A 22647-nucleotide genomic window follows, 5' to 3' on the forward strand; every position below is an offset into this window, starting at 1 on the left:
ATAATCTCGTACAGAATAATTATATCTCATTTTTTTTGTATTATTTTTACATGATATTTAAATTCATTTATATCTAAATATAAAATTATTATTGGGTTTAGATAATAAAATCGAATAACAAAATCCAGGAATGGTTTTACTATCTTAGCTGATACGAAAACATTGTTTTACGATTTATACGTTACAAGTCAATTTCTTATTTCAAAACAAGAAAAACATTTATAATTGATAGGATAATGATATATCATTCAACTGTCAATTGTCACAGTCATGTGACGTATCGGTAAATGGTACATCAAAGTGATGTTTAGTTACAATGTTGCAAATTCTTAGCTTTTTTTGTCTTTCTAATTTCAACGGACGCGTTGTCCGTGCCTTTGGTGTATCATTTACTATTTCGTGTTTGTGAGAGATAATAAACAAATCTGAACTGATTTTTTTGTTTGTTTTCCTTTGTAATGTCAAACTCGCTCTATTGATCATTAACATAGCTAAAAATAATGAACAGGTTATTTTATATATATTTTTATTATCTATAAAATAGGATGGTGGGGAAACGGTCGACATGACCTTTAGACATTGAGATAGACAGTGGCACTGTAAAAAATATTGACTAATCGCCAATGCAACACCAACTTTTTTGAACTTAGATTTTATTTCCCTTGTGCGTGTAGTTACTCACTCACTCACGCTACAAGCCAAAAAAAAAACCTAAGTATTGCTGTTTGACTGTAAAATATGAGATTAATTGGTTGAATGGGTGGATACCCAAACAGGCTAGTAGGTACAAAGTCCTACTAAGTTAATGTCAATGTTAAAAGGAACGTGATAAGAGAAACGTTCGTCTAAATATACTAAAAACGCCCTTTTTTACATGCGAAGCTACGATATCTGCTTGCTAATTAAAGTAAAATAATACAATACAAGTAAAATAAGTTTTGTTTTTGTTGCTTTTTTCTTGCATTGTATGTAACCAGCACCACAAGTGTGTGCAAATTTTAACGCAATCTGTGGAGTGGAAGTGGTTTCAAATCCAGTTGCAAGATTTGACCCACACATATTTACGCGTGAAGTTATATAAAAGCTTGTAAATACAATAAAGTTTAGATTATGTAAGACGTATCCTATACTATTATACGATTATCACATCTTACTGTTTCTCATAACTGTTATATTATTCAAATAACGACTGCGTTCATTTGATTTTATCTATACTTAGAAGAAAATATAAAACATTCCATATTCGAAGGAAGTATTATAAAAAAAATTAATCCCATTTTCAAAGATTTCGACGATAAAAATAAAAATATATTTATTAATAGGTAATTAAACATTTGACATTATTTGGTCGAGATTATATTTTAATTTATAAAATATAACACGTAAAATTATTCTTAAAAAAATATAACTTTAATAACAATATAACAAAAAAAAAACATATACGTTAAAAAAGTTTTATATATAAGTATGTACGTATAGTGTTATATATTGTTAATTAGTCATTAATTACCGCCTTCTTGGTTTTCTGTTTGACCTAAAGGTTGACTGGCAGAGAATACCTTCAGGCATTAAGTCCGCCTTTTGTCCAATTTACTTTATGGTGGTCAATAAAGTATTTAAATAAATAAAAATAAAATAAAACATTGGTAATTATATAACTAGGGATCAAGTATCAGCATAAATATTAAAGCGGCTAACAAGCAGATGGACCGAATTCTAATAATATGTGATTTCACCTAATGCCGTTAGGTTTCTAAGTCACCCTTCAAAGCGAACAGCTATACAAAATCACAACTTATTTGTAGAATAACAAATGGCTGGTACCACCCATATCAGTTGTGCACAGCTTTCTACTACCACTAAAGATTTATCATTTATTTTATTTTTTTGATAGAAATACGTATACTAAGCCTCCTTGGCTACCCGACAGGTTTTCATCTATACGTTGGTAATGAAGTAGCTTGTAACTTAGCAACGATATTGTAAACGCTCTGAACCTTATAATAAAGTATAAAATATACGAGAATAACAATGACATTACGTGAACGTTATTTGTAATAGCAATTATGTTAATTTGATTTGTATATATTTAACTTTCAATGATTTTTCTATTTCTCGGTAAGAAATACAAAACATGTTGTATGTTAAACAGTAATGACGCAAGATACTGTGCAATAAATAAATTAGTGGTCACATTAACTGCGTTTAGCGAAACCATTAGTAATTGTAATTAAAGGGAGCGATTATATATTTATGAATCATTCTTTCGTTTGTAAATATATATGTTCTGTGAGTAGAGCTAGGTCAGTGGGTTGAACACGTGGATTTCAACATCGCATATATAATTAGCTCACCATTATTATTGCTACTAGTTAATACATAATATATGTATGTTCCGGTGGCTAACAAAAGGGTCCTCGATATAAGAGAAATCTGCTCAGTAATAAATTGGCAGTTTCCTATCTCCTTTTTATTGTTTTATATATAACTATATGCATATAATAAAATTGGAGTGTCAGTTTGTAATATTGAAATAACCGTTTTTTACTGAATGCATATGTACGTATACTCTGTACATACACCAAAATATATATATTTTTTTATTTTTGTTGTCACGGATGGACCGATTTTGACGGGACTTTCACTGGAAGATAGCTGATATAATAAGGAGGAACTTAGGCCACAACAATAACTTTTTTATTCAATTCATACACGCACGAAGTCGCGGGCACAGCTAGTATATAATATATAACGTATGTGTGTGTCATATGTATAACCTCCACGACAACTCGCAATTACTAAAATAATTAACTAATTAAAAGTTTTAACAAATCTATTTATAACTTTAGTAATTGCCATACTATAACTATATATGTGCAATTTATATATATTTGTTAAAGATATAAACATCGAAGAGTGCTATCAAATGTTCTATTTTAAATAGGTGTTTAGTGTACTAAACATCAAAATTTACTGATTTTCGTTCAAGTACTGGTTCACGTGCGTTCAAGTTTTTGGAATATATTATTATAAAATATATTTATTTTTTAATATATTTAAATTGAAATCTTGTTGCTAGTTTATCTGTTTACCACGTTATTTTATAAACATCCATTTGCTCTGAGTCTGATAGGGCAAGGCCAATTATTCCATTTAAAGTCAGTAAATCACGTGCATGTCCTAATAAAGGTCGTACATTTTACACAACGTATGCTATAACAGTCCTTATGTATTTGACGTTTAAAGACTTAATTCGCAACAAACTGGATATTACATATCATGTGAAACTGCATATAATTCTGTCGTATTGACATTCTGTTTCTCAAAACTAGCCTGTCTACACATGAAACTTGGTGATTTTCCTCTTTTTGTTTCCTCTTACAATTAACTGATTTAATACAAAATAATGATTTATTTAACATAAATTATTTTAAATAATAACTACATCTTATATAACTGAAAATCGGACTATGAACAGGAATATTTTGATAGGTATCGAACACCTAATTAGGTGTTTACAGCATTTTTTTTAAATTCAGGTTTGAATGGTACGTGGTCACCACCGCCCATAGACAATGGCGTTGTATGAAATATTAACCATTCCTTACATCACCAATGCGCCACCAACCTTGGGAACTAAGATGTTACGTCCCTTGTGCCTGTAGTTACACTGGCTCACTTATCCTTCAAACCGGAACACAACAATACTGAGTACTGCTGTTTAGCGGTAGAATATCTGATGAGTGGGTGGTACCTACCTAGACAGGCTTCCACAAAGTTTTCCTCATCCATCTATTTAATCAATCTAATTTCTACAATAATAATAAATATTATAAAGCAACTGTCATTAGAACTTCTTACGGCTTCAAAGCCGTGCATAGAGATCCAGTGCTCCACTAAAATATCATACTTAATGGCTATTATAATTATCTATGATTATAGTTATGTCTAGATAAGATTGTCAAAGCTGTAAATACTTGGCCATCAGTTGGTAACTAAGTATGCACACTAAAGTAAAGTAGTACGATGTTTTGCGACTATTCAGCGTAGTACAGTACAGTTCACGCACACCTAAATAATAAAGTTGGCTCGTTTATTTTAGTTCTTTTGTAACGCGACACTCTATCTCGGCATAAAAATAATCTATGATGAATTTTTCATCTCATTTCATTTTTCGCAGAAATACCATAACTCTTGCATGATTCCCACGGCCATGGCTAGTACTAGAGCTATTTTTAATTTTAGTAATATATTTTTCTATTAAAATAGTGTGTTTTCCATACCTCTAGTAAGAATTTAAAAAAATCTTGATTAAATAATAACATATATCACTTAATTACGTTGTGCGAGAAGTATATTTGCATTTGGCCGTACAATTCCAACGTTTCCTCGAAACATTGTCAACATATTATACTTCAAACCGCTTCAACAAACAGCACAATGCTATAATACTATATAAAATAGTTACTTTTCACCTACGCCTTCTAGTTGAAAATTAAGAAAAAAAAAAAAAGACAATTTTTAATAACATTTGCACAGAACTATACAACGTGTTACGCGCGGTTTAACCGCATTAACGTTTCTCAATAAATGGACTACCCAACCTATATCTATTATTTTTAACCAGATTTGTAGATGACATAACCACTAAGCAACAACACAGTATTGTTGTGTTGCGTTTTGAAGGGTAAGCCAGTGTAACTACAGGCACCATTGACGTTACATCTCAGTTCCCAAGGTTGGTAGAGCATAAGCGATAAGGAAACTGTTTAAACGTCTTATTGTGCCGATGTTTAAGGGAAGCGATGACCTATCAATGCTTTAAAAATACTACGGTTAGTGCGTTCAATCAAACAAATATTTTAATTAACAGAATTGATATTTAAACGTATATATAACTTTAACTAAAGTCAATAACCTACAAGTATTCTTTATTAATTTTAGACACACATCACGACAATAGACCAGGAATTTATTTAAATTAAATAAAAAAATCATCTGCACATGGTCTTACAATTCAGGTTTATTTTTTGTGACGTTTAATATCAAGGTGTAAGCCAGACCGGTCTTAATCTTTTACGTCAGAGATTATTACTTGTAAAAACCCCGAGCGCAAATAATATCTTCTGTCAAGTGACGTTGTGTTGTTAATACTTTTCAATGCTGATTATTTTTAGGTCGTTGAATATTCCTGTTTTAATTTTATTAATACCCATTTTATTTTCAATCATTTTCCATGCAGTTCTGGATGTTATTCTATCTTCTTTGGAGCGATCGTATTTGTATACGTTAAATGTTTTGTGAAATTAACGATTTTTTTATATAACACAAGCCTTATTTGTCTTTTAATAGTCATTGATGTTCTTATTTTTCTTTGAAACTAAATGAAAAGCTTGTTTTAAGAGATGGATCTAAAATATCATTAGCCTGTAACTTCAGACTCTCAAACGCTATAATGCCTCTGTACCGTTGAGCTGTTGAGATTTTATATAGTTAAATAATTTTTGGAAGCGTCAACTATTAACTATTTGAAAGAAAAAAATATACAAATGTGACAAAGTTACTAATATACAACGAATGTTTATTGTTATATCTAAAATACCTTTTGTTCACATATATCATGTTTGAAAAATACAATACCCTGCGTCCAAATCAGAAATCTAGTTGGTTCTAGCATTGATCACGACAGAAATAGATAAATAATGATATATCTATATTGGCACAAATACAAATCATATATTTTTTTTAAATATTAAAGCTAAATTTACAACTACAACTTAATATCTGTAACAATTTATTTTGTTTTTAACTGTCTTAGTAATATTATTATCTAGAAGAAACATCAAATCGAATCAAAATATACTTTTGCAAGCACTTTTGAATCGTTTCTAACAAAATTGTTTCAAATTTAAAGCTACCGCCTGTTTGGAATTTAGATTCTACTGCGTAGAACCGGCAAGAATCCCTTTTCCATTATTTGTAAACTTAAAGTTATGTCAATTAAATACAATTACATTTAACAGTACGTCGTGTCTGAAAGTCAACAAGTATTAAAATATATGATTGTTTAACATTTATATAATCTTGTGAAATATTATAATTATCACATGTAATTTTATTAATGAAAAGGAATAAATAAACTAAGCTTAGGCTGGGTCTCCTCTGTATATTCTACATTCTGAATCAGTGGCAACTTTAGATACGATTCCAAAGTAAGTATTTTATAAAAGCCTACGTTGAAAAAAGTACCTATATTTATATGTTGTACTATACACGTTAAAAATAAATATATGAAACCGTTAATAGTACCAGTTATTACCATTAATTATTATTTAAACTCACAATCAGAGGATATTGACTTCATTTTTTTTACCATTTAGTACAACTACGTGCGTTGAAAGAAAAATACATAAGAAATACTATGCTTAAAATGAAAATATAATGTTATTGTTTGTTAATGGAAATTCCTGGAATACGATCGCAGCACCTCCCAGCGTGGCCGTAGCCAGCAATTCATTTCGAGGGGTTGAGTAATAATTTTTATTTTATTTTGAATATGATATAAAAAAAAAACATTTTATTTTTCCTAAATACAATTTAATTCAAAGACAACCGGATGATAAGTTCGTCACGCTGAATACTCTTCAAGGCCTATCTAGTTAGTCCGGACTGTTTAGTGCTGTTTCTCAATTTGTTTTCAACCTCAACGAGGAAAAATACACTCTAGTGTTGCTCCCGGCGCACATGTTCAGGAGAAGCTTGTGAATCATAGGGAACATTATTACGTTACAGTTGTTCAGAGCTTTAGTGGGAGTGGCTTAGTGGGCTATAGCGCAGTAACCATTTTTGACCACTTCGCTTGCCACACTATAAACTACACTCAAAATTGAGGGTTGTAAAAGTAGACTTCGCTATGTAGGTCACAAGTGCTGGCTCTAAGCTTCTGTGGCATCAGTAATAATAGCGTTCTTTTAAATAATTAATAATAATAAAAGGGATAAATGAAGGGCGTGTGTAATATTCATCTGGAGTGTCAACAGCTACATTCCTATGGATGTTGACGCCTCACCCTCAGTGGGGAAAGCAAAGCTGTTTAGTCGCTTAGCTTGATTCTCAGTTAACTTATAAAGTAATGAGAAATGTGCCTCAGAAGTAATTACAACGTTGAGGTGGTCACATGCTGTAGCGAAATCTCAAAACTTTTAAATATTTTCAAAAATGGATTTTTATTGAAAAAAATTACGTCAATCAAATTGTTGGCTATGTTTAGATTATAAATGGTGACCAGCAATTAGTTAGCTGCTTGCGAAGTCCCTCTTTATCATATGCTTAATATTTTCAAAGCATGCGCTGCAGCCAAAATAATTTAATCAAAATGCATCATACCGTTTTGTCTTTCGACCCATCGAGTTTCGCACATTGCTATTAATATCTTGTGTCTAGAATCTGGCATAAGACTATTGATTGATTCTGTTAGTACAGTAGTGCAAATGCGTGAAAAAAATCCCGACACAAGTTAATTTACCTAAACCCTTAAATAGGCTCCTCATTTAATAAATTAAGTGAATGATCATTACAATGCATTTAAAATGCTCGTGAAAATTTTCTTCTTATTATAGTTTGAGCACCGCTGAAACTTCCACTCATGATAACCTGAACACCCTGGACGAAACCTATGTATATGTACCTATATATACACAAGTGGCCCAACCAGACTTCGTCCGGGTGAAGTAAGAATTTTATTAACCTTCGGATCGTAATGCCAACCGACACAAAAAAAATATTCATAGAAATCGATCCGTTTAGGAGTTCACTAACATAAACACATACACAAAGATATTTTACATATATAGAGATAAATTTTATTATAAACGTTTTCGTATTTCGTTACAAACATTCATTTAGCCAAAATGGCTATGTATTAGAACACGTATATCTTAACCACCGATTGAGTTTCAAGCACGACTGAATTTTCATTTTCATTTGTATTTGTAATTCACATCGTGCTTGCGGTCAAGTAAATCATCTTGAGAAAACCTATATGTGTTGGATGAATGTCTGCCACATGTGTGTCCGTTACCAATATGCGCAGAGGGCATGCGCCAAAAATCTTAAGCCAACGAAGCCTTTAAATGCCCTTAAGCTGACGCTTATAGGCCGTGCGAGCATGTATATGCCGTCATGATTCTATTCAGTCACGAAAGTGACTGAAAGTCACGCTGAATTATCATCTGCTTACAAAATGTCTAAGTGTGCGTGAGATATTTTATGTTAGAATTAGGACAAAAATTTACAAACTAGGTTATAATTTTAATGCACGCCGATAATTCCACATGGAGGGATGAACTTCTTGAGTGAACAGATATGTTGAATCAAATGGTCACCTTTAGAGCGCGAATAGTAAAGTCACGTTATTGTATCGGACGGTGCCACGGCCACAAGTCATTCGATCGTTTATACAACTATTAGGTATAATAGCCGTATGATCTGTGAGTATGAGGGTTCCTTTGTATACCTGCATAAAACAATGGGAGAAAAGAAGTGTCATGATAAATATCAAAAAGAAATCTTGTAGACCACCTCTAACCACAAACAACAAGTTTAGTCACAGCGCATTTTAAATACACGTATTATACTTATTCTGGTCAATAGAGACAAAACATTTTAATCTTACACTACTATCAGGCCCGTCTCAATCAAGGGTGTAGGGCGTACAATAACCCGGGTGCCGTGTCTTGGAGTTCACTTTGACTAGTCTTGAACACGATTGTTATAGAAGCACTCCGGCAGGTCTCTTAAAATTCTTTTATTTAACTAGATTAGAGCACCCAAACTCTAGTTGTGTTACTGTGGGCAAGTTTTTCTAATTCAAAAAGAAATATCATGCCAGGTATACGATAGGTATCCGTATGCCAAAGCACTAGTAATTGAGATTTAAGCGGGTCACTTTAAAAATAAACACGAGATCAAAACAAAGTTTTTTGGTGATTCAGCTGAGTAAGAACTACTCCTACGGTATGTAGTGGAACTTAAATTAAATTTAAAATATTTTTACTGTTAGTAGGTAAGAACAAATAAATAGACTATTTGTAAAAATTTTTTTTTTTAAGTTAATATTTCTACCGCCTAAGCAATTAAAGTAGCTAAACCTGAGAAAAGTCTTCAAAAAGTAATTTCAGTGAATCTCTTAGTTTTGCTGATTTTTATAATAGACAACAACTTCCATTACAACAAATACTCTGGAGGAAATACTTTCACTACTGAGTTTAGCTGTAACTTACATACACGTCACCCTTTAATCATTCTCAAATATCTCATTATTTTTATAAATATTTTTTTATTTAGCACGAATGGCATCACGAATAATATTTTTTTTTTAAATACTGTTGTAAAATCTTTCAAACAGCTGTATGAAAGAGCTACAGACTTTATGCAGTCGAGTAAAGGGCGTTGTCATTTTGGTTTCATTTCTTGATAGTTTATTAGTTAAATATTGATATTTTAACCGTTAATTTGATAAAATAAATGCTTTTAGCATCTCATTTATGTTCTCTACGATGAAAATAAGGAGGAGAAATAGTCCAAGGATCGATTCCAATGGATCCTAACAGAATTCACAATAGTGATGTTAATTTTAAAATTATTATAGTAATAATCTAGTCATTCACTTGAAGGCAAATACTTCAGAGCAATGATGCAAATACAAGAAAACAAATATTTATTTTACACGGTTAAGAATCAAACATAAATATTAATATTCAAACAAACATATATGTCTAAGAGAACTTATCATTGGTTTAATAAAATTGTTTGCTTCGTATTTTTAAAGCTCTTTAGTTAGCTCCGTCTGTATTTTCAATTAAATTCAAATTTAGTCAAGAAACGAACAGAATTTTTAAAGCTCCATCAAAAAAGCCAGCAGTCCCAAAAAGTGATTTTACTTAAGTTAATTTTAATGAAGTCACATATCTTTTCAAATTCGTGTGAATCACTGTCGCTCTCTTGCCGTTATTCTTTTATATAGGTATTCTTAATACGAACTTATGGGTCCCGCAAAACTTCGCTTTTATTCAAAAGTTTTTTGGGACTTTCGTATCTTTATTCCTATCTCTAAAATTAATTCTTTATTTAATTGTAACGATTTAGTAAATTGCAATCAAGAATCCTCTTTAATTTTCAGCACATCTGGCTGGAGTGGCTGGAGTTCTTCAAAATTAGAATATAACCAATTTTTGCATGTGCAGCTATCGTCCCATAATCACTGGTACAAAAATCGACTTACGGACATATACTAACAAATGAACATTTCTCAATTTTTTTAGACTTTTACTAACCAATGGATGGGCATTGCAAGTGTAAGTTGTATAAAGGATTTCATATATCTCAGATTCAGTTGGTTAAAATTCTAATGAGATGATGTTTTGATTTTAAAAATAAAAATATTTATTTAAGAAATATTACCTATTATTTATAAATTTATAAATAATTTTAAACATATGCTTTAAATGTATTAGTTAAAAACGTAAAACAAATAAACATTCTTTTATGTAGGTAAAACTAACATTACCAACTATAAAATGGCTTGCATGTTGTTCATAGTAATTTTCATCAATCAGAATACATTAAAAACATCAATTTCTTGGATAATATACCTGAATATTATGTCTGCCAGTATAAAAGAGTATTTGTACCCTGACTACAGCAAAGTTACAATATTTTTTTTATTTAGTACTCTTTCTCTCATGCTGTATTACTGACTTAAATTTTATACCAGGTACGGTATACTATTTGTAATATTTCTCTATCATGCCGTGATATTGGCAGAATAATTTATGCATGAGCAGTGTGTACCTAATTCAGACTTGTGCTCTCAGTTTTGTTTGGCTAATAATATACATATGTAAATTGTAAACTATAAAATGTTTTCATCTATATATCTCGTCTTCATATACTTCACGAGAAGTCTGATAAAAAAAATTACGTAATGCATATACATCATTATTTGCTACCTCTACAGTAATTCCATTTATTTCTAACAATATTTTATTCAGAATAAAGCTTTATTTATTTATTACATTCCTAGTCATAAAATTTAATAATTTTGTTTTATAAGATTTTATTTACCTTGTTATATGTAAGGGAAAATCTTGAAATTAAATTTTAACCCACTTCTGTAACGAGTTGAGCTGAAGTTTAAAATACGCTTTCTTTCGTAACAATACATGTATTCAATAAACTTTGTTTTTTAAACTTTCAGTTCATGTTGAAAATAATTTACTTAAACGATTATTGTGTACCAGTTTTCAACTTGGTGATATTTGAAACTTTTTAATAATAAGAATTATTTAATTTCAGTGAAATAGAATGAAACGTTTTATATCGAGCATATTGGTTCTTTACTTTGTTTACCAATGTAACTGTGAAAACTCCACATACACAACAATGTACGACGGTGTAAATTTAGATGAAATTTTGAGCAGCGACAGATTGTTAGCGGGATACGTGAACTGCCTCCTTGATAAAGGACCTTGTACTCCGGATGGGAAGGAATTAAAAAGTAAGACTATACAAACCTCCAACAGTTGCTATTACTAATATATTTCTTATCAAAGTCCCTTTCCCGCTTTAACCTTTTATAACTATGGTAAAATATGGTTGTTCTACATATTTTAGTAATAATTACAATGTTCTTCTACTATATTGATATCACCCTAGTTTATCCCAACAATGCAATGACATAACGAATTTTAAAACCTTAATCCCAATTTTTGGGATGCCAATGAATATAATATACTATATTTTTTAAACGGAAATCTTTTTTTGCATAGTAAATACGTAGACAAAAAAATATTTTTAATAAAGTAATAAATTTATAAAAAAAAAAGTCTGCGGCTACAATTCAGAAACGGTAAAAGTGAAATTTAATAATTAAGTATATTATTATTTTTTATATTTTTCTCATTGTTGTGAAACGATTTTGTTTCATTGAGTGTCAAATCGTCCCTGTTTTTCTACACTTCAAAAAAAATATTAATCAGTTTAATTATAAATGTGTTTTACGACAGGAAACCTACCAGATGCGATTGAAAATGACTGTAGTAAATGCACCGAAAAACAGCGTGATGGTGCGGATAAGGTCATGCATTATATCATCGATCACAAGCCAGAAGATTGGAAAAAACTCGAAGCAAAGTAAGAGTATATACATACTAATACATAAATTTAAAACCAGTGTTAAGTTTAGCTTCAAAAATGGACTGACGCCTTTAATCAATCGATGAGCAAAAACGTCTTAATGTGCATATTTTATTATTGCGGATATTTTTCTACCCATATAGGCTTACACAACGAGCTGAAATATACCTATGCTTAGATATAAGATATTAAGTGGTATATCTATGTACAAGCTCGGTTGGCGAGCCCCTATACATCACTTATTCTATAAACTCATAGCAATACAGTTTTTCAATTTATAGGATGAATGTTCTCATGGACGGAAGCGCCTAGAGGTAGCATTTGTTTAATATTTCGTACAATGTCAATTTCTATATACAGAGGTGACTTACCATCGATGGTCGATATACCCGTCAATCACAAATATTATGAAATTCATTTCACATTAATATATTTAATTTTTGTCTCAAACGGATCGTGCTAGTTTTTCACTTAGTTTTTGTTTTAGATGTACCTCAGACGATAATAATATATTTTTTTATTATTTTAGATATGACTCGGAGGGCACATATAAATTGAAATACATAACAAGTCAACAAAAGGTCGAACCTGAATCAAAGGAAAACAAAAACGATAAAGGTTACGAAGACGACGATGACGACGATGATGTCTCATATAACAAAGGTCCGACTCCTAGAATGGATTCTAATGAATAACTGAATTTTGAAACCTCTTATTAACATAACATAACAATACAACCTAAGCAAACTAGTTTTTGAGAAATGTATTTATATTCGAAAGTCGCTAATAAATATTTGGGGAATAATGCTCTGTTTAATTGAAAACTTAACTTAAATTTACTCATAAAATTTAATTACATAAAACGCTTATGATAAACCAGATTTAGGCAACAGTGAAATGTATACATTAATGTATTTTCTCCATTGCGTATCTTTTCACTCTCACTTTCACACCAGGCATAGTGTATCTATTTCTTGCGTTTTCAATGAATTCAGGATCTCCCTTTATTTTGAATTTTGATGTTTCTTTTTTAAATGGTTTCTTTTCTGGTAAAATTAGTAGTGCTGACCTAAAATCATATATTGAAATATTTTAAAATATACATTTAATTTAAATAAATGAAACCAATACTGTCAGCAATTTATAAAAGGCAGGAGTTTAAATAACAATATGAGAATTATATAATTAGAGAAATTATCATTGTATTAATATCTTACGCGTTTATTTTATCCCAGTATCCTTTGAATTTTGTTGAGACTGTCGTACCTGGTGAGGAAGAGCTTCCACGCAACAGGATCATGGGCCATCATAGATGCTACAATTTTTCCTGCGCTTTCTTTCTGTTTTATAGAACACTTAGCGCAATCATCTTTTAATGCTTGGATGAGAACACCTTAAAGTATCATTCAAATCAATTAAATTATTACATATACTATAATTTATTTAATTTCATAAAATCTTAAATTATTTTGTAAATACTGATTTAAGTATGGTATGACATATATATGTTAGATATGAAACGAGTCTGTCTGTCTGTTACTTACAGAATATACTTACGTTCTAATATCAGACATATTTTATGGTGTAAATTGGCTTTAGAAATTTTAACTAGATTTTTTGAATAAAAGGTTACTTACTACTTAAGAAAAAACTAGTCCATAATACAATAACTCTAAACAATTAAACTTACTTTTTATTTCGCCCATAGATTTAGAACAGTATCGGTCAACAGACATCAAGCACTTAACATCTTCGGCTGGTAACGGGGCAATAGCTTCATTGAGATTTGTTTTTTTCTTCAACATATCTGATTTCTCTGCGTTACTTATGACCTGATTTATAACAAACAAATCTTCGTCTCCGTACACTACATTGTACCCCATACTTGTCACTCCGTCGCTTAAGGTCCTGTCCATTCCTGAAGCGATCATATCTGCTGTAATTACTATAGACAGGCACAAAACAGTTAATATTGTAGACAACATCGTGTTTCAATCAATACCAAAGCTGTATTGACGTTCGATTGGTAGTAAAGAAATATAATAGCTTGATGCTGCAACAAAACGTGATTAAAAACTAATTGAGCTTGTATACATTTGTTTAGTTTGGAAAAAGAGAATTTTCCAGGTGTTACTAACTCTTGTCATTATTCATATAATTTAAAGGGAAAAAATGATGCCAACTTGGCTCAATTAAAACAATATAACTAAGTTCTTATATAAGATCACTTAATTGCCTATATTATAAATAGCGTTAAATCCGCTTGTTTTATTTACTACATCAAACAGTGTTTTCTTTTATTGTGATATCTTTACTACAATTATATATGTATATCCATCCATCCTCCTACCCTCATCCCAATTTAACTTGGGGTCGCCGCAGCATGTCCTCTTCTTCCATACTTCTCTGTCGGACGTCATCTCACAATTATATATGTACGAGTATATATAAAATTTTATAATAAGAGTAGTAAGTGTCTATCCTGGATGGAGTGGTCTCGGCATTCTGGTTATTAGTCTAGTTATTTACTGCATTAACTAATCGAAGTTAATAAATTAAGTTAAATTTTATATTGTATTTATTATATACATATTACAATTAACAAATCAGAACTGTAGTAAAAACTGAATATTTTATTCTTAAATATTTACTATTACAAATAAAATTGCTACAATAATGTAAACTGTTGCGAGCCCCTGACCATTCCAATATTCGGGACGCGGCATCGTCAACAAACAGCCTTCATGTATTCTGCATGCCAAGTACGTTCGTAAACAAAAACTGTGTCTTCTTTGGTAATTACATATAACAAATGAAGAACATCATTCCATTTTATGTCAAAATAGATAAATTTCATATGTATTTTATGGCTTCCTTCGCATAGGTTTATTTTTTAATTATATATTATTTTATCCACTTCAATGAAGTTTTTGAATTATAAGGGAACAGACATGCACGTTATCCTTAAAAAGTAGCCTATGTCCTTCCTTGGGATTTAACTTGTTTCATACCAAATTTTATAAAATAAGGTTCATTGGTTTAATCTTAAAAGTGTTACATACACAGACAGACACAGTTACTTACGCATTTATAATATAAGTGCATACTTTTAACGAAGAAATAAATCATCTGTTCCCTATATCCCCAATTCAATCAAATTCTATTGTTTTGAAGGATTTTTGGACTTGGGTTCTGAACCATAAAATATGGTTTTGCTTTGAGAGACCCTAAATTTTAAAGATTTAATAAAAATCAATTTAATGTTTCATTGTATTTTTTCTGACGTCTTTAATATAATTTATAGAAAAGCAAAATTATAGACAAGTACCAAAACATCTATTTATTTATAAAGGCATTTCATATGGTTAACTATTATGATTACATATACAAAAACCTGCCCACCATTTCTTAGCAACATAGGAAATCAACTACTTTGCTAAGCTTATTAACATATGTTACACAGTTATAATAAAACTCCAGTAAAAATTTGTTGAGTTATAATTCACGAAATTCTCTGTAGCAATCCGAAGTTTGGAAGTTGGAAATGTTAACATTCCCGTGTCCCGGAAAGCAGCTGTGGGGCTATTACGGTTAAAGCATAGCAACTGTTGCTATTAAATATTTGTTGTTTATTGATATCCAATCAAATCAAAAAAATACAAGTCAATATTATGGTACTATGCAGTAGCATAATTATCCATAATACTGATTTATCGACTGCAACATTTATTAATCCACAACCAATATAATATAACCGTAATAGCCCCACTGAACTCACTTCGGTCATGTCACCGAGATCAGATTGCTATCTCATTTGATTTCGATTGAGGGAATAGCAAGTGCACCCGTGGTTGCTCACAAACTTGAGCACTATAATATTTAGTAGGTACTAATAGTCTACATTGTATAATACTATTTACTTGGTGGTAGGGGTTTGTGCAAGCCCATCTGGGTAGATACGACCCACACTTCATATATTCTACTGCCATACAGCAATATTTAGTATTGTTAAGGTTTCAAGGGTGACTGAACCCGTGTAACTACAAGAACATCAGTCTTTCCAGTTCCAGTTTCCAAGGTTGGTAGGGTATTGGTGATGAGGAATGATTAAAACTTTTTACAGTACCATTGCCTATGCGCAGTGGTGACCACTAATGGCGGCCCATTTGCCGCATACCTGAATATTTTTTATTAAACCTAATTATTTTTATACCATTTCGAAGGTCCCTATCTCTACCTCGCAGGCTTCTAGTGGAATACAAGACCAGAAATATTGCCAAAAAATTTATAATACCTAAGCCTTTCATGGATCCCTCGATAATGGAGCAAATTGTCATAATACGTCTTCAGTCTGACAGCTAAACCATAATATATTGTAAACAAGCGACGAGAAACTCTTCTGACCCACCCGCGCCAGTCGTCGATGCACTATTGTCATCCGACATAATTACTACAATTTGTGAGATAAATTGACGTTTTTAGGGTTAAGATTTAACATGCGTCTCAAAAGATTTGGTATCTAACACAAAACAAAAAATGTCTAAATAGACTAGTTCCTTAGTTCGGTCAGTAAAATAGGTACATTCTTACTCTTATTTATAGAACTAAAATAAAACTGGCCCTCATTAAACCCTTGTGTAGGCCTGTAAGGCGAAATTGCGTATAAGTTGCCTACTATAACTAAAATAATAACTGTACTTATTATTATACCTATTATTACTAGCTAACCTGGCTTCATACGGGTAATAAGATCTATATACAACTTTCAGGTTGAAAAGCAAACATTAAAAGCTAGGAAAGTTTTAATTCTCACCTTTTCTCTACTATAATATGCATGCATTATACGTATAAACCTTCTTTTTGCATCATTGTTATTTGATGAAAACCGCACTAAATTCCGTTGCGTAGTTTTAAAGATCTGAGCATACAAACGGCTGGAAGCGATTTGTTTTAGATACTGGTATTATTAACGCGAAAGTAAGTCTGTCTATCTGTTAAGCTATCTCAGTTTAACCATTGAATTGAATTTGCTGAAATTTGGTACGAAGCAAGCTCGAACCCCAAGAAAATACATAGGCTACTTTTTATACCTAAAACCTACGACCGCCACCCCTAACACGCAAGTGAAAACTATTTAATTATAAATAAATTGTGAAATAAAAAATTAAAATATTTTTCAGCTTTATTTCTTTAATAATTCCTCCAATTTTTCGGAAGCTATTGACATATCAAGTTTATTATCAGTAGTTTTGGATAAAATTCCAAGTAACGCCTTAAAAACTTTAGTTTTTCCATCCTTATATTGTTTGACTAATTTAGGATTATTTTCTATGACTTTGATACAACTGTTCACAATCTCGGCTTCGTCTGTTACTAGTAACCAGCCTTTTTGTTTTATTATGTCCATAGCGGACGAGTCAGTGCCTTCAAGAAGCTCATCAATAGTTTTACGGCATACATCTAAACTTATTTTCTTATCTAATAACAAATCAACTAAATCCTCTAACTGGTTCACTGTTAACGGACAACATGTAGCGTCTAATTTTCTTTTATTAAGTACTGTCAGTAGATCATTAAGCAGGAGATTGGCGACTTTGGTTGGATTCCTAGCTTTAACTAAGGTAATGGTTTGGAAAAAATCTAATAAAACAGGTTCGTTCACAAGCTGCACTGCTGTTTCGGGACGTAATTCATAATGTTTTATTAATTTTGTTCTAGATTCTTCTGGTAATTCTGGCATTTTATCTTTGATGAGTGGTACGCTTATGACGTCTTGACTATCTTCTTTTGTTCTGAGGTTAACCCTTAATGGAGGAAGGTTTGGTTCGGGCATAAATCTGAAAACAAAATTTATCATTATTAATTATTCACATATTGAGATTTTGTTACATGGTAGTCTGCAATTGAAATAAGACTTGTAAAAGATTATTTCAATGTTTAAAACTCTAATTCCCTACTATTATATAATACAATTTTATAAAATATAATTACTGTTGACTTACAAAATTGTTTGTATGTATATGGTACAAAATTATGAAACATTAAACAATGTACCTGTAGTCTTGTACAACTTCTTTGTCTCTCATGGGAATAGTGATCTTTGCTGTAGCATCCCAGGATCGAGTTTCATTTACAATGCGTCCACCATCTTCCAATATTGATCTTTGGCGTTCTATTTCATGACGGATTGCGCCCGCCACGCCGCGCACTGAACCTATATTTTTAATCTGTAACAAGAAATGAAACTAAACTAAAATATGTATCACTACATAATATAAAACAAAGTCGCTTCCCGCTATCTTTCTGTCCCTGTGTATGCTTAGATCTTTAAAACTACGCAACGGATTTTGATGAGGTTTTTTTATTAGATAGCTTCAAGAGGGAGGTTTATATGAATAATATAGTAAAGAAACACTGATAATTTTAGGGATTTCTAATGAGATTTCGTAAATAAACACATTTTTTGTGCTAACATTGCAAAAGCAGGCTGAACTCTAAGAGACAGATCAAAATAATTTACTACAGTATTGAAAATCTTAAAAAGGTCTACAAAAATAACATAAAACATATGTCATCTCTTAGGGATAGCCCACAATAACCATTTTTTATTCTTTACTTTTTACGAGAAATAATGGCATATTTTCGAAGCGATTTTAAGCAATACAGCAATAATTCTTATGCAATTGGGTACCTTAAATACATTGTGCATTTAATATATATCAATACGGCCCTTTACAGCATGTAATTTAAATAGATATTTTCGAAGATATTACAGATTTAAAAAATAGCTGTGAACGTTGTATATAAAGGCATTCTGTAGTATATTTAGTACCAGCATTGCACCCGTGCGAAGCCGGGGGGCGGGGGGGAAGGCTAGTTACTTCATTAATTGTAACTAATTTGATTTCCATTAATAAAATAATGATGTGTCGTGGGCCAACCGGTTGAAACGAAGTTGCTTTCGCTATATATTATATTTTAAATGACAGATATATTGAAATAAATTAACAAATAAAATAAATAAAATTCTTATAAAATATCCCATGTGAATTAAAACAATAGCACAAATAAGTTTAAATAATATTATACAAAACTATATATAATGGAAAGAGGGAGATAAAGAGAGGGTAAGGTCCTTACGTGACGATTTCTGTCAATTCACTCTAGTGTTAACCTCGTATAAAAACTTCGTTCCAAAAATTAACAAAGCAACAGACAAATAAAACTATTTGAAATAATAGTACATATGTTACATAATTAACATTTCTTTTTTTTTAACTATACAACAAATAATTATTCTTGTTGGATCGGAACCACAATCAAATATTAAAATAACCAATCAACACAGCTGATTATTTATCACTTATAAAACATAACTTAACTCAAGTCAATGATCTTTACAGCAATGTTAATGGTTTAATGATAATTACTTATCAAGTTTTTTAAAAATGATTTTATTGTTAAAATATAATTACCTAATGATACTCAAAAATTTAATAGAATAATGTGGTTGAACCACTTTCCTATCTTAATTTTAATACTGATAACTTTTATTTATTTTATATCTATTTATTATACAGTAATTTGAAAATTCCCATCATTGGTTACTATGCATCTATAGTATTATATAAAACTAGTGTTAAAATATTGTCACGATAATTGGATAAGCGGACACACACTAACAGACATACTACTATCCATTTTGTATCAGAACAAATATATATATTTATATAAGTGTTCAAAACTTTTATTCAACTACATCTGCTACTATTTGTGGTTACAATTTTGAAACTGAGTTTTATATCAGTTCCTTTCAATGAATACAGATTAATATTTCATACACTGTAGCCCTGATGTCAATTCAATCTTGTATATGATCGTCAAATTTTATTTGATTTAATACTTAAATTGATTAAAAATGAGCTGTCTTTTTAATTATCTATTTAATTTTGGGAGTAAAATTTTAATTAAAAGTTTATTTTCAAACACTAAGCTGTATACATAGTTATGATTTATTCTCACCTCTGTACGTGTAGACAGAGGTTCACCGGCCTGATGCATTGACACATTGGCATCTACACGCAAAGCACCTTCTTCCATCCGACCAGTACATGCACCTAGCCTCTGCACAATCAACACTAGTTCTTTTACTAGTGCTGCCGCTTCCTCACCATCCTAAAACAGTAAGCATTATCAATGTAAATAGAGAAAACAAATTATTATTTAAATATCACATACTTGTGTCAATTAGATGCCATTTGTATTCATGCCGATTTATGTGGCGAAACTATATTTTTTTTATCTACGATCACATTTTTCATTCACATATACTTATGAGCCATACAGACAGCTTTACATTACAATACATTCCCCAAATCCTCTCATTAAAATAATCTAAAGGTGTTGGTGATATTGTTATCGGAACTTTGGAAAAAAATCAAAATTGATATAATCGAATAGTGTTATATTATAAATAAAATGAACAACTGTTTTTAGTGCACAATGTAACAAAGCATGCAATTGCATTGAATATGTAATTCTAAAGCTTGTTTATCTCTAATTCTTCTTCATGTAGAATATTATGTACAAAACTAATAATAAAAAATAAGGATTATTTCCAGTATTGAATAAAACTTCAAAACATATATGCATAAATACAATAATGGTACTTTGAACAGTCTTATTAAAAAAATAAATATGCAAAGCTAATTTAAAAGTATAAGATTCACCTCAAGGTCGGGTTCAAAGACAAGCTCAATAAGTGGAGCTCCCGCTCTGTTCAAATCTACAAGGCTTCTCTTTAACTCAGCATCGTGCAGAGACTTCCCACTATCTTGTTCTAATTGTATTTGTTTTATTTTTGAACTCTTATTATATGGCTTCTTGTGAACACCTGGTGTATATACCTATAAAGAATGAAATAGGAGATTAGAAGGATTTTACAGCTTATAATAGTCAACTACATAAAGGTTGTAAGGTACATATCTTTTTTTAAATATTTTAAGTATACTATGTCTTTGCATTGATGCATTTCTGAATTTTATTATTTACTAAATAAGTTTTGATATTTTATGACTATTACATTCTTATGGAAGATACATATCACAGCTTGCCTTCAGAAACATGTAGGTTTCCACATAATAATAATGTCTTTATAAATTACAGTAAATTTTTGAATTTAGAATTCTTCGTTATATATTCTAATTTCGCTTAGAGTGCTAATAAATAAATTTATAAACTAAAAATTCCTAACCTTAATTATATTTTATTAACTATTTGACCCATGGATATTGTACTATTGTGTCTGCTTTTTGGACAGGGAAGTTGGGACAGGACATTATAAAAACATTTATATTATATAAATCATAATGCTAAATCATAAATATTAAGTATTGTCTTCCTTCACAATAGTTATATTATTACAAATGTTGACCACAAGCAGATATGAAAGGCAAAACACAATTTCTAGATGGAGGTTAAATTATCTATTGCCTAATTTTAAATTCTTAGTAAAAACACAAAATACTTAATGATACCTGAAAATTAATAATGCCATCGTTTGCTAGTGGTGTTCTTTGTTGTGTTATCTGATAGCCAGCAGGCAAATCAGCGTAAAAATAATGTTTTCGGTCAAAAGTCGATACTTCGTTTACTTTACATGAAAGTGCCAATGCAGTTAGAACGCCAAGTTCTACACATTTTCTATTTAAAACAGGCAATGTTCCCGGTATTGCAGCGTCGAATAATGACACACAGTTGTTCACTAAACCACCAAATGTATTTTCAGCACCAGAGAAAAGTTTCGACTCGGTGTTTAGCTGGGCATGCACTTCTAATCCTACGACACTTTGCCATTCTTTGTTACAATGACTCGAGAAGCCACGTTTAAGTATTTTACTATATTTATATAAATGTCTTTTCGATAATATATAATGCTTCATTATAAAATTAATGTAATTTTTCCTAATAATTAAGAAATATAAATTCAAGTGCTGTTATTGTATATCATGACATTGACATTTGACATTTACTTAATAACTTTTACTGTCAAATATCTAAAGCATAAAAATATTTAAATACGAATGAATCAGAATATTATAAATGCAGATACACATCAGAATAAGTTTCCTTAATCATAAAAATATAAGAACGCACTACGAAACTAAGCGGACACAACTGAGGAAATCGTATAATTATCTATGGAACGACCACACCTTCGTGATCTACCGAGATAACTACTACAAATGTCTTGCGTAGTCATATCGATGTGGCCGTACCTTTACAACTGTTTTGGCGTTCGATTCGATCGAAGATTGAACTAATATTACAAATACTGCACCCTAATAAAGTTTCTACATAAAACACTAAGCTTAACTTTTATTTAATAATTAAAAACAATTTCAATTCAACAAACAATACACTTATGTAAAGTACAAAAAGTTTTAGGTACCA

The 22647-nt window shown here is 30.8% G+C and overlaps 3 protein-coding genes across 3 annotated transcripts; 1 reads left to right on the forward strand and 2 right to left on the reverse strand.

Annotated features, from left to right (window-relative positions):
* The first annotated feature begins 10673 nt into the window (after window positions 1–10673).
* Window positions 10674–13000, forward strand: LOC113399624 (ejaculatory bulb-specific protein 3-like). Its single transcript, XM_026638805.2, has 4 exons — window positions 10674–10774; window positions 11356–11557; window positions 12066–12192; window positions 12725–13000. The coding sequence occupies exons 2-4, from the start codon at window positions 11365–11367 to the stop codon at window positions 12888–12890; spliced, it is 486 nt and encodes a 161-aa protein (XP_026494590.2). The 5' UTR covers window positions 10674–10774; window positions 11356–11364; the 3' UTR covers window positions 12891–13000.
* Window positions 13001–13076: 76 nt separating this feature from the next.
* On the reverse strand, window positions 13077–14294 carry LOC113399854 (uncharacterized). Its single transcript, XM_026639113.2, has 3 exons — window positions 13886–14294; window positions 13462–13588; window positions 13077–13264 (listed from the first exon to the last, which is right to left on the reverse strand). Exons 1-3 carry the CDS (start codon window positions 14178–14180, stop codon window positions 13102–13104), a joined length of 585 nt encoding a protein of 194 aa, XP_026494898.2. The 5' UTR covers window positions 14181–14294; the 3' UTR covers window positions 13077–13101.
* Window positions 14295–17367: 3073 nt separating this feature from the next.
* Window positions 17368–22152, reverse strand: LOC113399344 (glutamyl-tRNA(Gln) amidotransferase subunit B, mitochondrial). Its single transcript, XM_026638450.2, has 5 exons — window positions 21732–22152; window positions 20925–21101; window positions 20218–20370; window positions 18250–18422; window positions 17368–18032 (listed from the first exon to the last, which is right to left on the reverse strand). Exons 1-5 carry the CDS (start codon window positions 22134–22136, stop codon window positions 17378–17380), a joined length of 1563 nt encoding a protein of 520 aa, XP_026494235.2. The 5' UTR covers window positions 22137–22152; the 3' UTR covers window positions 17368–17377.
* Window positions 22153–22647: the final 495 nt, after the last annotated feature.

Source organism: Vanessa tameamea, chromosome 18 (assembly GCF_037043105.1).
Source record: "Vanessa tameamea isolate UH-Manoa-2023 chromosome 18, ilVanTame1 primary haplotype, whole genome shotgun sequence".
NCBI classification, from domain to species: domain Eukaryota; kingdom Metazoa; phylum Arthropoda; class Insecta; order Lepidoptera; family Nymphalidae; genus Vanessa; species Vanessa tameamea.